At 52.6% G+C, this 19,929-nt stretch overlaps 3 protein-coding genes and 1 long non-coding RNA gene across 8 annotated transcripts; 2 read left to right on the top strand and 2 right to left on the bottom strand.

Moving 5' to 3' along the window:
* Nucleotides 1–647: 647 nt before the first annotated feature.
* On the top strand, nucleotides 648–3,150 carry ENDOG (endonuclease G). The gene is made up of 3 exons (XM_014873185.2): nucleotides 648–1,236; nucleotides 1,691–1,800; nucleotides 2,462–3,150. Exons 1-3 carry the CDS (start codon nucleotides 751–753, stop codon nucleotides 2,742–2,744), a joined length of 879 nt encoding a protein of 292 aa, XP_014728671.1. The 5' UTR covers nucleotides 648–750; the 3' UTR covers nucleotides 2,745–3,150.
* Nucleotides 3,151–3,519: 369 nt separating this feature from the next.
* Nucleotides 3,520–8,386, bottom strand: SPOUT1 (SPOUT domain containing methyltransferase 1). Its single transcript, XM_014873184.2, has 12 exons — nucleotides 8,287–8,386; nucleotides 8,131–8,173; nucleotides 7,923–8,042; nucleotides 7,448–7,607; nucleotides 6,521–6,610; nucleotides 6,362–6,411; nucleotides 6,069–6,199; nucleotides 5,594–5,666; nucleotides 5,138–5,236; nucleotides 4,429–4,531; nucleotides 3,998–4,145; nucleotides 3,520–3,892 (listed from the first exon to the last, which is right to left on the bottom strand). Exons 1-12 carry the CDS (start codon nucleotides 8,332–8,334, stop codon nucleotides 3,818–3,820), a joined length of 1,140 nt encoding a protein of 379 aa, XP_014728670.2. The 5' UTR covers nucleotides 8,335–8,386; the 3' UTR covers nucleotides 3,520–3,817.
* On the top strand, nucleotides 4,792–8,967 carry LOC148221432 (uncharacterized). Its single transcript, XR_015808115.1, has 3 exons — nucleotides 4,792–4,930; nucleotides 7,436–7,530; nucleotides 8,836–8,967. It is a non-coding gene; the product is annotated as an uncharacterized LOC148221432 (long non-coding RNA).
* A 208-nt stretch (nucleotides 8,968–9,175) lies between these two features.
* KYAT1 (kynurenine aminotransferase 1) lies at nucleotides 9,176–19,610 on the bottom strand. Of its 5 annotated transcripts, none has more exons than XM_014873191.2 (14): nucleotides 19,480–19,610; nucleotides 17,671–17,792; nucleotides 15,298–15,356; nucleotides 14,203–14,353; nucleotides 13,771–13,920; nucleotides 13,327–13,413; nucleotides 13,093–13,221; nucleotides 12,652–12,772; nucleotides 11,916–11,992; nucleotides 11,594–11,683; nucleotides 11,069–11,255; nucleotides 10,802–10,878; nucleotides 10,572–10,658; nucleotides 9,176–10,196 (listed from the first exon to the last, which is right to left on the bottom strand). In XM_014873191.2, the coding sequence occupies exons 2-14, from the start codon at nucleotides 17,752–17,754 to the stop codon at nucleotides 10,128–10,130; spliced, it is 1,368 nt and encodes a 455-aa protein (XP_014728677.2). In that variant the 5' UTR covers nucleotides 17,755–17,792; nucleotides 19,480–19,610; the 3' UTR covers nucleotides 9,176–10,127. The 5 variants fall into 5 exon arrangements, 4 of the variants coding, with proteins under 4 accessions (XP_014728677.2, XP_014728679.1, XP_014728678.2 ...); XM_014873193.2 differs by having other exon boundaries at nucleotides 14,317–14,353; nucleotides 19,480–19,609; XM_014873192.2 differs by lacking the exons at nucleotides 17,671–17,792; nucleotides 19,480–19,610 and adding an exon at nucleotides 16,439–16,606.
* Between the last annotated feature and the right edge of the window lie 319 nt (nucleotides 19,611–19,929).

Genomic DNA, 19,929 nt, shown 5'->3' with positions numbered 1-19,929 from the left:
ACTCGGGAGACTGATTTGAGCTTGAATTTTATGACCTGACCTAGAATTATTCACACTTTGGCACCGAGCAGAATGAAAGCCAGAAGTTGTTTTGGGGGAGTCTGGGGTGTTTGGGAATCAAATGCTGTTTTTCCTTAAAGAACATCAGCGATTTTGTTTTAACTGTTTGGAGCAGTCTTGTAAAATGCCCTTTCCCCAAAGAAAGGGACAGATAACACTTTTTTTTCCCCCCAATTTATTTGGGAAGAACTGCCGGAAAAGGGTGTAGTGAACATTTCATCACTCTAAACCTCCTTATTTTATGCTTCTTTTTTCTAACACTATTTTTATAACGTTTCCTTTAACTAAACGGATGTCTGTGCAAACCTCTCGTGTTGCCGAGTCGGAGTTGGGGCTGCTCCAGGTTCCAGCTGCGGTGTCCATAGGTGTGAGAGCAGCACAGCGAGCTGCGGAGAGCCCTGGACAGCCAGCCTGGCTCCTCCATCGCCATCTCTGGTTTTACTTTGCCTTTCCCCAGCTGTACCTGGCCCAGGTGCCAGCGCAGCTCGGTGGCGGTGGGAGCGCGCGTCCCCCGTCTCGCTGTGTCCTTGTGCCCCGTCTCCCCAGGAGCGCGGTCCCGGCATCGCCGCGTGCCCGCCGCTCACCCTGTGCGCGCTCCCCTTAAAGCGGCGATGCCGCCTCAACAGCCCGGCTGCCTGGGGCTCCGCCGCGGCCCCTTTAAGACCGGGCCGGGCCCACGGTGGAGCGGCCATGCTGCGGGTCCGGTGGGTGCTGCCGCTGGCGGTGGGCGCGGGGCTGGGCGCGGCCTTTGCCCGCCGGGAGCACCGGGACGATGCGGCCCAGGGGCTGCTGGCTCGCCTGCCCGTGCTGCCCGCCGTGGCAGCGGCCAGCCTGCCCGCGCCACCGGGCTCGGGGCGCACCGAGCTGAGCAAGTACGGGCTGCCCGGGCTGGCGCAGCTGCGGAGCCGCGAGTCCTACGTGCTGTGCTACGACCCGCGGAGCCGCAGCGCGCTCTGGGTCATCGAGCAGCTCAACCGGGACACGCTCAGCGGCGCTTCGGACCGCGCCGCCTGCGACTTCCAGGAGGACGACTCGGTGCACGAATATCACCGCGCCACCAACGCCGACTACCGCGGCAGCGGCTTCGACCGCGGGCACCTGGCCGCCGCCGCCAACCACAGGTGGAGCCAGAAGGCCATGCGGGACACCTTCTACCTGAGCAACATCGCACCGCAGGTACGGCCCGAGGCCTGCGGGGGAAGCCGGAGCTGCCCGCGGGAAATGCCCCGGGAGCGTCGCTGTGTTTGTGCCTGCAGCAGTGCAGACAGAGAGGGGCCGGAGTCACTCGGAGGTGCTGCATTTCCTGCTAAATTTACAGCAGGGATCCTGCAAATGCACCTGCCTGTGTGTGCCTCTCAAGCCAGGAAAGAGACCCCGTTCAGTGCAGCTCCTGTCAGGAGCAGAATTAAACAGGTAGACGCACACTTGCAAAAAAATTGTGGCCTTAGGCAATGGGTTCTGTCCTTGGTGTGCAAACCAGGCTGTCACAGCTCCCAGAGCAGAGGTGATCGTGGAGATCTCATATGGAAAGTGCTTGGTGCTCTGTGAGATGTGTTACAGAAAAGGCAGGTGCTGTTACTCTGAACAGTGAGGACGTTCCCCAGCAACTGATTACTGGTTGTGTTTCTAGAATCCTCATTTAAACCAGAATGCGTGGAATAACCTTGAGAAGTACTGCAGAAGCTTGGCAAAAAACAACAAGAATGTCTATGTCTGCACAGGACCCCTCTTCCTGCCCAGGTAAACAAAAGAGCTGAGCTGGACTGGCACCAAAAGATGTATTGTGCTGTCAAAGGGAAACAGGCTGAGGGACCTGACAGGAGGGATCTATTAAGGGTTCTCTCAGTAGGTGAGACCAGCTGTGCACAGAGGTTCTGTGGGAAGGTACCTTCTTTGGATTAGGTTTATGTATTTCTCATCCAGATGATTATTAATCAAGTGGGATTATTCAGCTGCAGTATAACCAGTTTGTTTGCAGTCCTTAACAATTTAGTAGATTTACTGATTACCACATTAGACCGCAGGCCCCATCCCTGCAGCATAAAGCTTTCAGATTCAATGTCAGGGACTACTCCACTTAAGGACACAACTTAATTTTCAAAGATCTCCACGGAGCACCAAAGAGCAGGTGTCTCATATTGAGATCTCTTCAGCAGCAGGAAATAGCTTGGAAAGTCTGTTAAAGAGAGCCAGCAGGAAGGGAATTTGGGAGCAGCCCCAATGCACAGCTGACCCTCACCATGTCACGTAGCCTCTGCCCCAGCCATGTTTTACAGCCCTGTTGCAGGAGCAGAGCTGCTGCCTGCTGCCGGTGGGGGCTTACTTAGGGAGGTGTTGGAGGACCGAGGGGTTGCAGTGACACCAAACTAGGAGATAACCTGCAATGTTGCTGTTGGTGCAGGATGGAGGCCGATGGGAAGATGTATGTGAAGTACCAGGTGATTGGGAAGAACAATGTGGCTGTCCCTACCCATTTCTTCAAGGTGCTCATCTTGGAAAAGGAGAGTGGGGAGATTGAGTTGCGTTCCTACGTGATGCCCAACAGCCCTGTGGATGATAAAATCCCCCTGGAACGGTTCCTGGTTCCCATCGAGAGCATTGAGAGAGCCTCAGGGCTCCTCTTTGTCCCAAACATCCTCAGGAGAACAAGTAACTTGAAAGCCATCACAGCTGGAAAGCACTGAACCCTGACTAAAACAAATCCAGGTAACCCTTGGCAAGGGACTGGCAGTCACCTACAGAATCACAGTTCCTTGTGCAGTTGTAAATGGAGAATTAAGATCCAAACCTGTGCTTCTCTCTACCCTTCCCCTTGTTGTGTGTCTCAGTTAGAAACAGGGCTCCAGAGTGGTCCTGCAGGAGGCTCAGGGGCATCCAACACTGTAGTAGCTCTCTAGGGTTTGCTCCTAATCCACTGCTGCCTTGGAGTTCTGTGAGGCTTATTCAGGCACAAAGGGAAGTCACAAACTGTTGCTGTTTAGCAGGGAAGGAGGGGGAGCAAGATGGGTGCCAAGGGAGGAAAGTTCCTGCCTTCCTGTATGATTGTTTTCTTTCAGAAGATGGTTTTAGCAGTAAAGCTTTGAACACCTATGGTATTGGTTGTTTCTTATCTGCTCTCACCAAAGCTCTGAATATCTCAGCAGGAGGAGGGGAGGATGGAGCCAACTTTTGCAGCTGCTTTCCTGTCTGAGTGCACTAGGCAGAGCTTAAGGCATCACAGATGGAACCAGACTGTAACGAGATAATGATGTGTTTTAGTGATGAGGCTCAATTGAAGCTCCAGCCCTTCCTGCTGTTGGGAAAGATGAAGCCTTGCAGGGGGCTGGGGGAAGTCAGGCTGAGGCAGGAACAGCTTCTTGCCATAAGGATAAGATCTGACTTCCTTTCAGTCTGAAGGCCACACTGTTCCAGAGGCACTGAGTGTGCCTACACCAACACACACCTGGATTTCACAGCAACTGAGGTTCCATACTGTTTTATTCCCACCCAAGATGTCCGAGTTGCTGAGACCAAGCCTGCTGCCAGGCTCGTGCCAGCTACTGGGAAGCAGCAACCAGTCCCTGGCTGGAACATGCAGGCAGGAGGGCACAGACTTGCTGCTCCCAGCAGCAGTGAATGTCTGGTTGGGCAGTGCTGCCAGCTCCAGACACACTGTGCCTTGGTCCCACCAGGCTCCTGGAGTGATGGAGTGACTCGCCCAGCACCCCACAGTTGAAGAGCTGCCTCCCCAAGGGCAAGGTCAGTGGTTTCCCTTCCCTCAGCTGTCTCTGGGTGTCTTCACAGCCTCCTCAAGGTGTGGTCTCAGCGCAGACAGAGAGATCAGCAGTGCTTCCTGCAGCAGAGCCAGGCCAGTCAGAGCACACCTGGGCCCTGTGTGTCACTGCCACAGGCAGACACCCAGCACTGCCCTGGGACACCCCAATGCCATCAGCCCTACCTCGGTCCGGATGGTTCTGCTGCCCTGGCTGGGACACGTGTTCACGTAGAAGTCAAACAAGACACTTGGGTCAGTGACCTCCAGGTTTGGATCCACATCAACCCCAGCTTCCAAGCCCTCAAGGCCTCCAAAGACGACAAGGGCATGCCTGGGGAGAGCACAAGGACAGGGTGAGAGGGCAGACTGTCTAGGTCTGTGTCCAAGCTCCTGTCTCCTGCTGAAGCAGGGAGCTGTGTCTGTTGTTAATGGTGAACACTGCAGCTGCCTCCCCGCCAAAGCCCCACAGCATCTGGCCAGTGTGACAGTCCCTGCTACCAACTGCAGAAAAACAGGAAAATAACTGGCCTTGTTCTTGGATATTTCCCCTGATCTGCTGCCTGCACCCGTCTTGCTGGGAGCTCTGTGTGGGGCCAAGCAGGCAGGATACAAACCTGAAGGAGGGCAGAGTGACTTGGTCCACAGAGCTGCCCCGTTCTGAGGTCCCAATAGAGAGATCATAGCCTTCCTTGAATGGGCACTCAGAAAAGACAGCACCTGGGAAAAAGAATCTGGGTTACTGCTGCCATGTCCTCACCCATGGGCCTTCTGGACAGGCCTCAAACACTCCATGGTTGAATGGTGGCAGCAGAAGTTGCTTTCAGTGCCAAAAGTGAATCTGGAGACAGAATGACTCCTCTTTCCCAAATAATTCCCTTGCTGCAAGAGTCTCCCCTATCCTTTTCCTTTGTCAAAGCTCAAGACAAGTGCCAGGAACCACCTCCTAACATCTTACAGTCTTCCTACAAGATCCAATCAATGAGAAGACAGGAGAAGAATTTTCCAGGGCTCTTAAATTCCACTGCTGGCTGTGATATGAATGAATGGGATGTAATTATTGAAACAGAGAAGGGCACCAATTCATCTCTTGCTGTTGTGCAGCCGTTTGGAGCAATGGTGAGTGGAGGTTACAGGGCAGAGTCCTGGCGGGTGACTGGGATGATTCGTGCCTTGTTTCAGCCCTTGAATTTGACGCCACATGGCTGCTGGCTGCATGTGTAAGCTGCCCTTCAGATAATGAGATTTCTAGGAAAGAGATGCATGCAGCCAGTAGGCCTGAGACTGGTGTGGAAGCCCAGGCAGGGAATCTCTGTGGATACTCACTCAAGCAGGAGGCCAGGCGGACGCTGTAACCCCAGTACAAGCCTGAAGCTTCCCGGGGATGGTGTGAGGACACCACGGTGCCTTTCCGCACTTTGGCTTCTGAAAGAAAACAAAGAGGTTTAACAGCCCCTGTGATCTGGTGAGATTTGGCCAGCCATGGCCAGCAGTTTCTCCTGGAACAAGGCACTGACTGGTTGTGCAACATCACCCTCTCTTTTTCCAGAATGTGGAAAAGTATTCTGGAAAGCCTGTGAGTGTGTTTGGGCTGGTTTATTGCCGGTCAAAGAGCTGACAGTTCTTTCCAGTTATCAAGGGTGGCAAGGTAAGGAGGTTATTAAATTTGTGTATGGAGTGAAGGAAACATGCAGAACTGTTGGGTGCCTTCAAACCTGTTATATGGAAGCACCAACTCCTGCAGGACTGAAGTTTACAGATGCTCCTGGAGCCATGGATTACCTGGATTCTGGGGCTTGTCCAGGCGCACGGTGACTCGCAGACCAGGGTTGAGCTGTTTGTCAATCCGCACCTCCTGCAGTGACAGTCACCATCAGCACTAGATATGCTGGAAGGACTGAGGAAGGTGGGGAAGGAAGGGAATCATTTGAGGAAGTGGAGGTCTGTTCTGGTTTGGAGCTGGAATGAGTAGCTCTGTGTCTGGCTTAGGGGCTTGGTCATCAGTCTGAAGCTTGTTTTGCTACTCAAAGGTTGAGCTGCAGCAGTAAAGCAATGATCTGCTGGAATGTGTGGGGCCTGCTGGGGCTTGGGAAGCCACAAACTTTGCCAAATTCAGAAGGGACAAGACAGCAACAGCCTTAAACCCCTCACCAGCCCACTGCAGCCTTCAGAAACCCAGCAGCGCCCACCCTGCCTGCTTCCAATCTGCCAGAGAGACAAGGGAAGTTGTTTTGGCATCTGTGGGTAGCAGACACACCTTCCTCATCCCACAGTTAACTAAAGAGCCTTTGCCTGACTTCGCTGGCCGGTCCAGCACGATGCCCTCCCGGTACTCCAAGTCCTCGTCCACCCTCATGTGGTGAGGGCTGTCCAGGGGGTTGAGCAACCCTAGAACAACACAGAGCAAAGAGGTGCTGGGGGAAAACACAGCTGTAGGTACAGGTGTTCCTGCTCCTTCCCTCTCGGGTCCAGCACTGAAGTGGGGAGAAGTCCTGGCTGTCCCACACACAATGAGACAGCTCAGGAAGGAGAGAGACAACCCCATCTTACCTGCAAATTGCAGATCCGCATGCTTTGGAAAAAAGGATTTCCTCAAATACCTGTCACCAGAAAAAAGGTATTTTTATGGAATCTTTTTATGCAATCTGGATCTCAATTCTAGCCCTGTTCTGACTCAAAAGAGCTGAGTATAGAGAAATGCAAACTTACTGAGGACACTCCAAGTACTGCAGGATCCGAGCCAGCTGCACACAAGCCTTGCCTTTCCTCCCAATTCCTTCAAAATCTCCCTCCACGCTCCTGAAAGTGAAAGCAAGCAGCTTATTAACTCGGCATGAGATTGGTCAGGTCTCCAGAAGACCAAGCCTTGTTTCTTAATCTGACAGTAACAGCACATCCATCCCTCCCTTCTAACCCTTGTAAAAGCCCTGCTCCAGAGGCAGTCTGTTAACAAATCATCCTTGGAACTCTCTCCATAAGCCAAGTATCTTCCTCAGTTTTGTTTTTTGATCTTTATGTATTAATGTAACGTGGCAGTTGGATGCTACTGAGCTGGATGCTCCAGGATTGCATGGCTTGGTCAGTTAACTCAGGTACAGGTCCAAGTGAAAAACTGAAGGATGGGAAAGCATTTTCTATAAGGATACAGGCCATGTCCTGTCCTTCCACAGCAAGGTTTAACAGTGCAGGAGAACTTGGCCTCTTGTTGCTTTGTCAACCTCACGTTGGGATGAATGATCTGAGCTGCCAGGGCAGTTCAGTCAACATCTTTTTCGGTGGGGTATAGTGGTCCCTGTAATCCTGGCACTGGAGAGAGGTACATGCAGTTCCTTCCTGGCCTTAGCTTAATAAAAGAGTGAAGGAGCAGAAAGCTGAGAGGAGATACTGTGCAGAACAAGATGGCTCTTCCTTCAGAGAATCACAGAATAGCTTGGTTTGGAAGGGAACTTAAAAGATCATCTTGTTCCACCTCCTGTCATGGGACACCTTCCACTATCCCAGGCTGCTCCAAGCCGTGTCTAACCAGGCCTTGGACACTTCCAGGGACAATACAACCACAGCTTCTCTGGGAAAGCTGTGAATTCCTCACAGGGAGGAATCTAATCTAAGCATGCTCTCCTTCAGTCTTGGCCTCACCTCACGTCCTCTCCATGCTCGTCGAACACCACGATCTCATCCACGCAGAAGATGGCGCAGGCCCGGCCGATCTGTCCCGCCAGGTACGTGCGCAGCTCCGGCGACTGCGCGTTGTTCAGGATGGAGCCGGGCAGGGCCACGCTCAGAGTGTGCTGTCGGCCTGGGGAGCAGAGACATGGCACAAACACGGCCTGGCAGCTGAGGGGCAGCACCACATTTACTACTGCAACTGCTCTTGTGGTGGGGGAATGGCAACTTCTGTTTCTTAGATTTAATCAGAGGTTTTCTCTTAGGAAAGATTTGTAGTGCAGTGGTTGTTGCACAGTGTTTGTGCTTGCTTGGGGACGTGGACTGATGCACATGGGATTTATGAAGTAACACCTTTCCTATCGATAGATAACACTGATTACCAAAACCAGGCAGGTTTTCTAGCACTTTCCACCCAGGTCTCCCCACCGGCTCACAGCGGCATCACCTCTGTCTTCCTTCTGCTCCTCCTGCGTCTGGGCTTCTTGTTCTGCCAGCTCTCGCATCCGCTGTTTCTCCAGTTTCTTCAGCAGCTTCAATTCCTTCCATTTCTTCTTCTCCGCTTTCCCTTAGACAGAGAACAGCACCTGGCGTTAAACACCGCGCCGTGTCCGCTCCGAGCGGCCCCAGCCCCCGCGTGTGCCGGCCTTCCTTACTTTCCTCCTTCCAGCGCCGCCAGTCCACCTTTCTGTCCTCAACCTACGGGGCACAGCACGCGTTACCGCCGGGCTCCCCTCAGAGCTGGACCCGGGGCACGCCCCGGGTTCGGCTCCCCTCAGGGTCGCGGGCTGGACCCGGAGTCCCTAACCCACCTGTGCGCCCTTAGGCCGCTTCCCCACGCTGCTCCCCGTGTCCGCCATCTTCCCCGCGCTGCCGGCCACGCCCCCGCGCTGCTGATTGGCCGGAGGGCGCAGGCCCCGCCCCCGGCAGGGACGAGCCCGGGGTCACGTGGGCGATGTTTGAACGTCCCGCGCGGCAGCGGAGCTAAGCAGGGTTGGTCGCGTTCTCCGGGAGGATGGGTGACCTCGGTGGGCAGCGGAGCGCGGTGTGCATCCCGGAACGCTGCAGGAAGATCAAATTTCCGCGTGGGTGGGGCGCGCGCGCGCGTGTGTGTGTGTGTGTGTGTGCGCGCGTGCACGCGCGCGCGCCCACGTGTGCACGTGTATGTGTGGGTTTAAAGTCTGGGTACTCGCGTCTGCGTGTCTTTGCACAAGGCCTGCGTGAATTCTGGACCATAGGCAGATGCACCCTGCCCTTTGCAGGTTGTGTCATGGCCTAGATATAAGAGCCCACGCATGTGGGGGTGTTGCAATTAATCTTCATGTTAACAATCTAATTGCATGGTTCTTTCTCTGTTTCAGAGATTGTGACTCTACCCATGTTTGGCACACTTATGGGTGCAAAAGAGCTTCATCAGCACCCTGACTCACCCAGGCTGAGCAAGGTGAGATGGAACACCAGGAAAGACAGGTGCCTGTTTGCCTCCTTCCCTCTCACCCTCCCTCCTGCTGGCCTGCAGCTCTGCCTCCAAGGGCATTGGTACCACCAGCTCCAGCCCAATATGGAAAACCTACGGAGCTCTCCCCACCAGCCTGAGTGGGACAAGTAGCCACCATCACAGGACCCAGCACAGATGAGGCAGCTCTCAAGGAGAGCTCCATCAGCCTTGCAGTCATTACAGAGACGTCTACTCTTCCACGATTGCAGTAATTCCACTTTAATAATTTAACTGCTACAAACACTCATTGCACAGTCTGTTGCACGCAACTCCTGCGGGGTTGATGATGATGTTTTACACTCTTATCTGGGCTGAAATTGAATTGATGCAAGAATTATCTCCAGAATTGCTCATGTTACCCCACCAGCTCACTGGCTGGGAGGTTGTGGTGGCCACCAGCAGTAGGAGCAGCCGAGGCCATGGTGCCCACTCTCCCCTGCCACTGTGTGCGCTTGTCAAAGGCCAAAAAAAGTTTTGCTCTGCAGCCTGAATGGTTCTGCCAAGCCCTGTGAAAGTGCCAGCAGTAATTTGGAAGGTTTGACAGCAGCCAGGCTACTGGTAAAAGCCTGTTTCCTGTGGGGAAACCAATTGTGTGGTTATCTTCCCCAGAGATGCACAGAAAAAAAATATTGGGAAAATAGTTTGATAGGAAATAACATTTCACTGGGTTTATAATCTCAGGATCATAGGAGTCACCTTACTGATGGCTGGTGATACTGGCTTGTTCTGTGGGAACGTGAGTGCTGGTAGAAATGCTGCCCTGAGTGAGGATGTGGAGCAAGACAAGCCACACTAACCCTCCAGCACGGCCTTAAAGGTAGGTCCTGAAACACCTTCTCACAATTTGGTGGTGACACAGATCCCAGGAGCCATCTTCACTTTGTGTGTTGCTGGATGCATCCCAGAACTGATTAGCGAAGTTTTGACATGTAAGAAACATCAAATACTGTCAGTGCACGTGAAGTCTCACTTCTTGAAATCATTTCACAGTGACTGAAAATGTCCCCCAGGCCCTGGGTGTGAAAAAAACCATTTGTCTGTCAGAAAATGTTGTTGAAAGCATTGAAGTAAGAACATATTGAAGTTTGTAGACAGGTGAAGAAGAGCAGTCGGGCAGATGTGGATCAAGGAGGGCCTGGTTCTCTCTCAGTGTATTCAGGAGCTGATTTTCTCCTGTTTCCATTTTTGCAATATGTCATTTGCTGCCTTCAGTGTAGCGTCCTCCTAAAAAATACCACAGATTCGGTCAGTGGCTCCCAGCCAAATCCTATTCCCCCTCACTGGAGCCATTGTTGATACAAAAATCCTGTTCTCTTTCTGGAGCATTGCAGCCACTGGACAGCTAAAGGGGCACCTAGAGAGAGAGTCCCTTCCTTGGCCAAGAAATTTAGGATGCTGATGGGACAAGGTTTAGGTTGGCCCTGGCACATCTGCTGCCCTCAGCTCATGTGTCTGCAGGAGTAGTTGCTCCAGCTGGGATGCCATGGTGGGGCTCCAACGCCCAAGGCATCCTGCATTTCTACTTGGCATTTGTCTCATTAAACCAGCTCTGATTATTACTCCCAACCTTGCCTTCCTTAGTGCTGTCACATATCTCACCTTTGCAAAGCAGAACCGGATGAAATTGCTGTAGTTGTTCTTGTGGGCCTCGCTGTAGAAAGCGGAGAATGGGATGGCAGCAAGGCCCTGGAAGAGGAAGCACGTGGAGCTGAGGAGCTGAGGTTCCTGCTCTGGGGCTGGCCTGCAGCCGGCTGTGCCCCAGTGTGAGCCTGGGTGGGCACAGCCAGCACAGTGGGCACAAACCCACCCAGGGCAGCAGAAACATTTACCTTGTTCTTGATCATCCACTTTGTAAATCTGTAGTCGTAGGGCTCATCTGAGTTGGGGACATCGGGGACATCAGATTCTGCAGGAGAAGCACAGCAGGACAGAGGCTGGGGCAGCTGCCAGGTGCCTCAGCTGAGGCCCAAGCCCATATCCTTGCAGCTTGGATGGGGAACACGCAGTCCATCCCTGCTTTGATGATGGGTTATGCAGGTTCCTGTAGTACCACCCCCCACACCCAGCCCACCTGGGCAGGACTGCAGGTGACTCACTGAACTGGGAGATGTCTGCCACCAGGAAGTAGGTGCCCTCGGGGATGACGGGTTTCATCCCCATATCATCCAGGCTCTGAACCAGCCAGTCTCTCTTTTTCTGCAGCTCCTTGGGCAGCTGGACAAAGTAGCTCTCTGGTTTTCCATAGAGCATGAGCTCCCTCTGGAAACCCTGAGCCACGGCCTCCTGTAAGGAGAGAGGAGCCAGGACCCAGTGGGAAGATGGTCAGGACTTTCTTGGGAACTGAAGTTCCTGCAATTCACAGGTGATTAGGGAGCTCTCTGCCTCCAGCCCCTCTGAACTTCCCCTTAGATTTGTCAATGCAAGATAAGGAATATACCCCAGGCAGGCTGGACTCTCCCCTTTCTCGGAGACATGGAGCAACTGTAGGGAGAGGAGCCTCTCCAGGGCACCACAAATCATTTGTGTGTGCCTTTCGGGTCAGCTGTGGGCAAGAGGACCATCTCCTACCACTGCTCTGAGGGCTTGGGAATCGCAGGGCCAGGGGCAGGGAGCTGCCTTACCTGGGCAATTGTGGCACAGTGGTACACTGAGTTCTGGTGCACAGTACGGATGTGCTGTATCAGCCTGTCGGGTCCCACAACCCAGCCCACCTGCAGCCAGGAGAGGAGGAGGAAGATGCTGAGTGTCTGGGTACCTGCTCAGGCTCCCCTTTCTGTGCCTGTGCTGGTTTCCTTGTATTTTCTAGAAAGAACTTTCATGAGGCAGCTCTGGTACGTTCAGACCCAGAAGCTCAAAGCTGAGCGTGGCTGCAGTGTCCCCAGTGCTGTGCTATGGCAAAGGGACAGGGATGGGGACACAATGAGGTGAACATGGGATATTCACCTTCCATCCAGTGACACTGAAGGTCTTCCCAGCGCTGCCGACGATCATTGTGCGGTCCCACATCCCTTGCAAGCTGGCTGGCAATGAAAGGAGAGAAACCCCGATGGCAGAGCTCAGCATGCTCCTTTCTGGGCTGCATTAATGGCACGTGGGAGCTCTCTGTCCATCATAATTCACAGTGATCTGTCGTGTTCACAGCACGTCTTTCACTTGGATGAGCCTCAAAGCACATCCCAAGCAGACAGCCAGGTTTCTCAAGAGCATCTCCTTTTAATTAAGCATTTTCACAGGCATGTACCCAGCCCCAGGGGCTCTTGGAGATGCCAAGCACCATCACTCTGCATCAAGGTGATGGCACGTTACTACAACTGGAAGAACAGGCTGAAATCGTGTTGAAATGGATTTCCTGAAACTAGAGACACTCAGAAAACTGTGGCTTTACACAGCATGGGACGAAAAACGGATTCACTGGAGCCAAGGAGCTTTTTGTTGTAGATCTCCCCTCTGACTTGCTCTGAAGTCAGAGCTTCTGTTTAGAATTCACTGAATTCTCAGGACCTGGTTTGGAGGCTGAGACTGAAGTGCAGCAAAATACCTCCACTGGAGGATTCAGCCTAGTACAGCTGTGCAGGCAGGCAGCTCCTGGGACCTCAGGGGCAGCTCCTGGGACTTCAGGGGCCGCCAGTGAAATGCCCATTCCCCGCCCTGAGCAGCCCAGCCCGGCCCCGTCCCGTACCGATGCGGATGTGCTGCTTCCCATCGTAGACCAGCCACTCGTACACCTCGTCGCTGATGCACAGCACGTCGTGCTTCACACACAGCTCTGCAATCAGCCCCAGCTCCCCACGGCTGAACACCTGCAGCAGGCACAGAGTGTGGCAGAGATGCGGCAGGAGCATTTCTGAGCCCTTGCCTGTCCCTGCTTGTCTCTGAAGGTTGTATGGATCCTCCTGGCAACAACATCGCCCATGGAGCTGGCTGCAGTGGTCTAACAGGGTAAAAGCACTGCTGGCACAAAAGACAAGGCTTAAAAACACCAGGAGACTGAGCACAGCATGTGGTGCCCCCACAACACCCACTTCCCTTGTGTGCAAGGCAGGCTGAGTCACTGCTGCACTGCAAATGTGGCTGCAGCACCCCAGCAGCTTCCAGGGCCCAGCATGGCCAGCAGTGTTACCTTGCCCAGAGGGTTGTTGGGCGTGTTCAAGACGATGGCTTTTGTCCTTTCACTGAATTTAGAAGCCAGTTCAGCAGGGTCCAGCTGCCAGTCTGCACTAGACATCAATTTTCCATCTTTTGGAGGATTCTAGGGAGAACATGGGAATCTTGGTTTGCTTTGCTACCTCTGCATTTTGTTTACCACTCAATTCTTTGCTGACTGCTGTGACTCTTCCCTTCTCCACCCACTCACCGGTCTCAGAGGGACAAACACAGGTGTCCCACCAGCCATTTTCACCATGGACTCATAGCAGTCAAAGAAGGGTTCAATGATTATCACCTGGAAGAAAGGGACATGTCAGCATCCTCCTGCTCCTGCTCAGACTTTCCCTGAAGAGTGCAGAGAGCAATGCGGGGGACAGGACATTTTAATCCCTTAATTACTGTAATGGAGAACCTGCATTGCCTATGGGCAATGTCAGGAAGGACACCACCACTCACAACCAAAAGTGTCATTTTGTTTTATGCAGAAATGAGGCAGTGTCCTGCAGCAGATAATTTCTTCCGTTGGAAGCTCAAGTACTGCAGAATGGGAATAAAACTGGTTTTGCTTTGGAAAAGGACAATGAAAACCAGACTGCAGGTTCCCTTCAGGGGAAGGCTGCCAGTGCAACAAGCACTGCTAATCTTGGGTTACCTCATCACCTTCATCCACTAAAGCCTGGAAGCAGCAGAACAGGGCGTGGTATGCTCCCACAGTCACCATCACATTGGTCATAGGATCCAGGTCTCGTCCAAGCAGCTTCTCAAAAAACTGGGCTAGGACTTTCACCAGAGGTGGGTAGCCCTGTGGGGTGAGAAGAGGGTGGGAATTGCGTTACAGAAGACTCCTAAACCAAGGATGAACCCTTGGAAGGGGACTGGGAAGCCAAGAGCCCTGTGAGATCTTCCAGCCTGGCTGCTTCAAACATCCCAGTGAAGCAGGGAGTTACTGGGAACAGTGGGCATGGGTCGAGGCTGGATGTGTGTTTTGCCTCATGTTTTTTCCTGTTTATTGCTGAGTTCTGAAGCAGCCAGGGCTGATGGGGAGTGAGGGGACGGTGCTGAGGAGGGAGATCTGTTCACGCACAAAGGCTCGGGTGTACTGGTGCAGCATGTGGTTCCCCCCGGTGAGGGCTCTCGTGAGTGCCTCTGTCAGAAAGTCTGGTGCAGGGAAGTCAGGGAAGCCCTGGCCCAGGTTCACCTTGGAGTAGGTAGCAGCCAGTTTTACAAAGTCCACCCTGGAGAGAAGGGAAACAAAGGCACGTTCAGAGGGTCTGAGCAGTGTGCTGGCACCTGGTCTGCTCGCAGCACCCTTTGGAAGGGATGGGATTGGGGTTCCTCCTGCAGGGCCATCCTGCTGCTCACAGGCAGGCAGGACCAAGCACAGATCATTTCAGACATGTTGCAACTAAATCAAGGATGATGAACTATTGCACTGGGGGAATGGTTTTAATTTATTCTCCTAGGAAACAGCTCCTGTGGTCAGTGTGTGGCCACAGCTGAAAGCCTGTGGTGTTTCTGATCGCACTGGACTGAGCAGGAAGGGACTTGGAGGTTTTTAAGCTCCTATCAGATCTGCAAAATTTAGCAACTAGACACTGTGAAAGCCTCTGCAGAGGGCAAGGTGGGCTGAACTTGCTGCTCATCTCAAAACCAAACAAGAGCCAGCTCATTGGCAGTTTGTAGCTTGAACCCAGGCACAGCAGGGCCTTGGGGAAAGACCATTTAAATCTCTTCTTTCAGCATGCAACTTTCCCAATGCCACATTGTGCCTGGCAGGATGGGAATGGCATTTGCAGCAGCCCTTCACCTGCCTCTCACTTTGCCCCAAGGTGAGCTTGGAGCAGGTGGCAGGCTGCAGCCAGTGTGCAGCAAACACTTGGCTCAGATTTGGATGCCACTGGGATCATTTGGGTGGATGGGTCAGAGGGAGGGCAATGCTTCTGCCTGCCCAGTGGTGCAAAACACCTGATATATTGTAAAGTGAGAGCTGCAGGTACAGAAATGACTCACAGTAAAGTCTTCTGGGACAAACTGGCTCTGATGTGCTTCCTGAATACATTCAAAGCAGTTGAGGGAAACTTCTGCTCTGTGCTGTGTGGCTACTGTGGTTTCAACCTGGTTTTAGGATGCCTAAAACCACGTTTACCACCTGGGTAAACCAGATATTCTTTCAACTTACCAGATATTTTTATCTATTCCCTCCAGCCTCCGAGCTTGCACTGGCCTTGACATTTTTGCCTGCAGATAATGAGAAAGAGAGTTTGAAGCTTTTAAATGAAGCTACAAAAGGGCTGTGACCTCCTCAGGGAAGTTTTTCCCAACAGAAGGTGTGCCCTTTAGTATTGTTTCATGGGCTGTTCCTGACTGACCTTGGAACAGTAATACTGTTGCAGTGGTTTCTGCTTTCACTTACAAGTTTCAACAAGATTTGGGAAAATAGGTGAACAAGAGAAGCTTTTGTACATTCACTGGGGAGGTGGCAATGCCTTAAACCTCATTACCTGTTGGGATTAGTCATGGGGTCAAACTCATCCAGGCTGTAACAGCCAGGCCAAGGACCCCAGGCTTTTACCTTCCATAACCTCTCCATCCCACTCTACAAGCCACGAAATACCCCCTTTTCCTAGAAAAACAAACTATTTTATTCCATGCTGCCCTCTGAAGTAGCAGAAGTAGATACTCTTCTGTCCTGATAAAGTGCTTGGTGAGGGGGTTTGTTCTAGATCCTACAAAGTGCAGAGTTTTCTGTTTAAAGTTTCAAACCCAAGAAGTAACTAGATACAGGCAAGAGAGAGCACAGCACAGAGGTCACTGTGATGTAAGAGACACTGACACTTGCTGTGACTGGTTTGTAATTTCCATGCACACGATGGCTCAGGGGAGTGGAAAGAAAGACAGTAGGAAATACTGAAAGCAAAACCCTCCTTCCAGTTGGATAAGCACAGTGGGAGAAAGTTAGATGTGCTTTATAGGGATTTCATCATGAGGATGATGAAAAGCAGCAGAGGCAGAATTTAATAACTCAGCAGTGCAGGGAAAAGGTACCCAGACAGGGAATGGGCTAGAAATTGGAGACAAATGTGCACCAGAAAGAGCCAGCATGGGGGCACGAGGAGGGCAGCCCTGAAGCAACGAGCAAAGAAAGCCATTGTCACCACAGCAAATAAAACACATTTGAACTGGAACAGGGAAGGCATGTGAAAGCAGCTGAGATGAGATGCAGAGCTGGGATGTGCAGGGGTCTGTGCTCTGCCGTGGCAGGATAGCAGGGGGAATACCAGGTCAGCCTCCTCCCAACACTCAGCTGCAGCATGACTTACCTGCTCCCCTCTGCTGTTCCCACAGCACTGCACCGGAATTTGGGTAGTGGCCCAAGGATATTTTGTGCTGAGGTCCTTAGATTTTTATACAGCTTCAGCCCTTACTGGAGGTCTTTGCAAATACCCTGCAGAGGAGCCCTGTGTTTCACAGGGCACCAGGTGGACTCTGCTCCACCCTGGTGCTAGGCAGGCAGCCAATGACAAGCAGAAGTCACTGGCTCCAGGACAGCCTCTCCTCTCCTCTCCTCTCCTCTCCTCTCCTCTCCTCTCCTCTCCTCTCCTCTCCTCTCCTCTCCTCTCCTCTCCTCTCCTCTCCTCTCCTCTCCTCTCCTCTCCTCTCCTCTCCTCTCCTCTCCTCTCCTCTCCTCTCCTCTCCTCTCCTCTCCTCTCCTCTCCTCTCCCTCAGCTTTGCTCTTTCTGCATAAGCTCATGGCTGTTCGAGTCACAAGATCCAGTGCTTGAGCTGATTTGGGTGGTAGCAGAGGGATTCATGGCTTGAGAAGTAAAAGATAGCTGGATGTAAAATATTAACAGCTCCAGTGCTGTTCTTGCAAGGTGGGGCTGCTGCAGGTCAGAGAATTTAATAGATGGCCAAGAGTGATGGGGATCTGTGGGAAGAAGGTGCCTGAATCTTTGAAATTCCCAGTTCTGAGGAAAGGCCTTGTCTGCTTCAGGAACAGAAATAACAAATACTTTTTTTTTTTTTTTCTGATGTCCACTCCATCCCATCCTATCCCCAGCCTGTGTGTAATGCTGCCAGGGAGAGCAACACAGGCTCAGGACCATGCAGCCCTCAAATCTGTTCAGCCTGTCCTGGTCCCCAGACAGAAGGTGCAGTTTGCCTGGCAGCCACACAGGAGAGCTGAGTGCCAGTGCAGAAGAGTTGGCATCCATGATCTTCCACCACTGACTCTCTGCTCTCTCTGACTGCCTTGCTCTGCTTGTTGGGATCTCTGAATGGGATGCTGATATTTCCCAAGTACTTTGCAAGCCAAAAGGCTCAAGTAGAGACCATCAGATGAAGCAACCCCACAAAAACAAGGAGCCTGCTCCTCTATGAAGGATATCCCCTTACTTATGAGGATCCTTTACACATGCTCCCTGGAAATAAGCAGGTACAGGGGAAGTTGCACCAAAGTGGCTTTTGCTGACATGCTGTCTGCTCCTGCTGCCAAGGTCAGCTGCCCTGGGCAGGCTGCCAGCCAGGAACAGTCCCACTGGGCATTCCATACCTCTCTGGAGCAGGAGCTATGTCCAGCACTGCTGTTCCTCTCCAGCAAGAAGTGACGCAGGGATGGTCCCACTCTCCTGAGCATGCCACGGCTCCTGCTGTCCCACTCCTACAGGCACAGACCTGCAATTCCCCAGAGACAAAGGAGAGGCCTGAGACAGCTGCTCCACAGGGTTAAAACAAACGTACCTGGGCTGGGGCAGACCCAAAGCAGAGGTTGTTCTGCCACAGAGAGGAAAAGGCAAAACGAGCTGCTTTGTGTGCTGTCACTGCAATGTCCACAGTGCTGGGGCTGTACTTTGTGCCCATGACACACGAAATCAGGATCACAAAGGCAACCATGACTTCTGCTCCCTCTCTCCCAACCCAGGGTTCCCACACTTTGCACTCATGGGAGTGGTATGGACACCAGAGAGAGAACTCTTTGGGAATTTGGTACTCAGCATCAGCTCCCCATCCAGTGTCACTGAGCCCAGGTAACTCCTGCCTCTGCCCTTCTTCCCTTGCAGCACCTTCACCTTCCTGGCCCATACAGAGAATCTCTGGCCTCTCAGCTGCTATAGCTCTGGTTTAGTCACAAGTTTTATTCAAATTAACAGGATGCCACCTTCTATCTCTAAAATTATTTTGGTGGTTATCTTTCCTTCAAGGCCCCAAACAAATTGATTTCTGTGTCTAAAATGCAGCCTGTTCCTTCACTTCATGTTCCTTCTACTATTTCACAGCTTTACTTAAATACGCAGTATTTAAACTAAAATAAGTGAATGTTTTGTTAGGTACTTGAGATATAAGCAACGAGGCTGGAGGATGCATGCACCTTTATTATAACCAGCCATGCATTAATTTACCCATCTGCCAAAAAATTAATTAAAACAGCTATGAAGCTGACTAGCCCACAGGTAAGCTCTCTATACTCCTAAGAGCACTTTCCATCCTTACATACAGGATCTGAATCCCCACTGTTCTGCATTTTTGTTTCTTAAAAAAGTGCAAAGCAGCTGCCAGCCAAGGCCAGTGGGGTTTCACATCTGTTTGCCAAGTGGGAAAAAATAGCACAATTTATGGAAAAAATGGGAAGCTAGAGCATCATATTGCTCGTGACTATGGAATCTCCACCTTGTGCTTGCATGACACTGAGATGTGGGGGGACACTGCTTTGGGGTGCAAAGCAAAGGAGTCCTGGAATGAGGGCACCTACCCTGCAGGGGACAGACTCAAAGTGTGGCAGTAAAAAAGGCTTTATCACATTTATCAGCAAACCACAGAGCTGTGTAAGAGCTGTGCACGGGGCTGGGGAGCAGCACCAGGGAGCAGCCGCTCACTCTGGAAGGGGGCACTGGACTGAGCAGAGGATTTTGGAGGTGACAATCCAAAGGTCACCTCGGGGACGGGTCACTCACCACCTCCAGCCTGTCCCCCCATCCCGGGGTTCCTCAAGTTGCCCCTGAGCAGCTCGGGGGTGCGCTAGGGAGGCTTTGGGGACACGGCTGTCCCTGGATGTGCCCGGCAGGAGAGGAGGAGCAGGGAGGCTTTGGGGACACGGCTGTCCCTGGATGTGCCCCGGCAGGAGAGGAGGAGCGGGGAGGCTTTGGGGACACGGCTGTCCCTGGATGTGCCCGGCAGGAGAGGAGGAGCAGGGAGGCTTTGGGGACACGGCTGTCCCTGGATGTGCCCCGGCAGGAGAGGAGGAGCGAGGAGGCTTTGGGGACACGGCTGTCCCTGGATGTGCCCCGGGAGGAGAGCAGGAGCAGGAGCTGACACTGGGGACAAAGCAGCTGCCGGAGGGACAGCGGGGACAAAACCAACTTACATGGAGCTGGGCCGAGCCGCTTTACGCTGCAGAGGCTGGCACGGCCGCCCAGGCTGCCCGGGCACACATCCTCCCTCCTCCCCGGCCCCAGCGGCTTCATCGGCGGCCGGGACTTCCTGGGAGGAGCCGCAGGAAGGCAGGGCTGGAGCTACAGCCCTGGAAAACCCTGCCGGGAAAAGGCTCCAAGGGGTTTGGCTGCCTGGGGAAGCAGCCCGGCTTGTTGTTCAGCTGGAAGCTGTGATAATTGATAAAAGATTCGTGTTAATCACAAAAGCATTGGGGTTTGTATAAACCAGGATACTAAGCTCTGAAGTGAAGCATGGACACTAGATAATGGAAATTATATGATAAAATAATTCTGTTTAAAATCACCTTGTTATGTTATATCACGTTGTATTATATTACATTATAATATGCTATGTTATGTTTTCCAAATGAGTTGTATCAGCT

This window comes from Sturnus vulgaris, chromosome 22, assembly GCF_052056855.1.
Source record: "Sturnus vulgaris isolate bStuVul1 chromosome 22, bStuVul1.hap1, whole genome shotgun sequence".
In the NCBI taxonomy this organism is placed as follows: domain Eukaryota; kingdom Metazoa; phylum Chordata; class Aves; order Passeriformes; family Sturnidae; genus Sturnus; species Sturnus vulgaris.
Note: the sequence above shows the minus strand (reverse complement) of the source record. Positions and strands in the feature narration are given on the sequence as shown.

Excerpts from the sequence above, each read along its gene's own strand:
- ENDOG (XM_014873185.2), top strand. The coding sequence starts at position 751 with ATGCTGCGGGTCCGGTGGGTGCTGCCGCTGGCGGTGGGCGCGGGGCTG. Across the intron at positions 1,237-1,690 it reads TGAGCAACATCGCACCGCAG|AATCCTCATTTAAACCAGAA; the intron begins GTACGGCCCGAG and ends TTGTGTTTCTAG. Across the intron at positions 1,801-2,461 it reads GGACCCCTCTTCCTGCCCAG|GATGGAGGCCGATGGGAAGA; the intron begins GTAAACAAAAGA and ends CTGTTGGTGCAG.
- SPOUT1 (XM_014873184.2), bottom strand. The coding sequence starts at position 8,334 with ATGGCGGACACGGGGAGCAGCGTGGGGAAGCGGCCTAAGGGCGCACAG. Across the intron at positions 8,043-8,130 it reads GCGGCGCTGGAAGGAGGAAA|GGAAAGCGGAGAAGAAGAAA; the intron begins GTAAGGAAGGCC and ends TCTCTGTCTAAG. Across the intron at positions 5,237-5,593 it reads GGACAAGCCCCAGAATCCAG|AAGCCAAAGTGCGGAAAGGC; the intron begins GTAATCCATGGC and ends GTTTTCTTTCAG.
- KYAT1 (XM_014873191.2), bottom strand. The coding sequence starts at position 17,754 with ATGCTCAGGAGAGTGGGACCATCCCTGCGTCACTTCTTGCTGGAGAGG. Across the intron at positions 13,921-14,202 it reads ACCAGTACACCCGAGCCTTT|GGCTACCCACCTCTGGTGAA; the intron begins GTGCGTGAACAG and ends CTCACCCCACAG. Across the intron at positions 11,993-12,651 it reads GAAGCAGCACATCCGCATCG|CCAGCTTGCAAGGGATGTGG; the intron begins GTACGGGACGGG and ends TTTCATTGCCAG.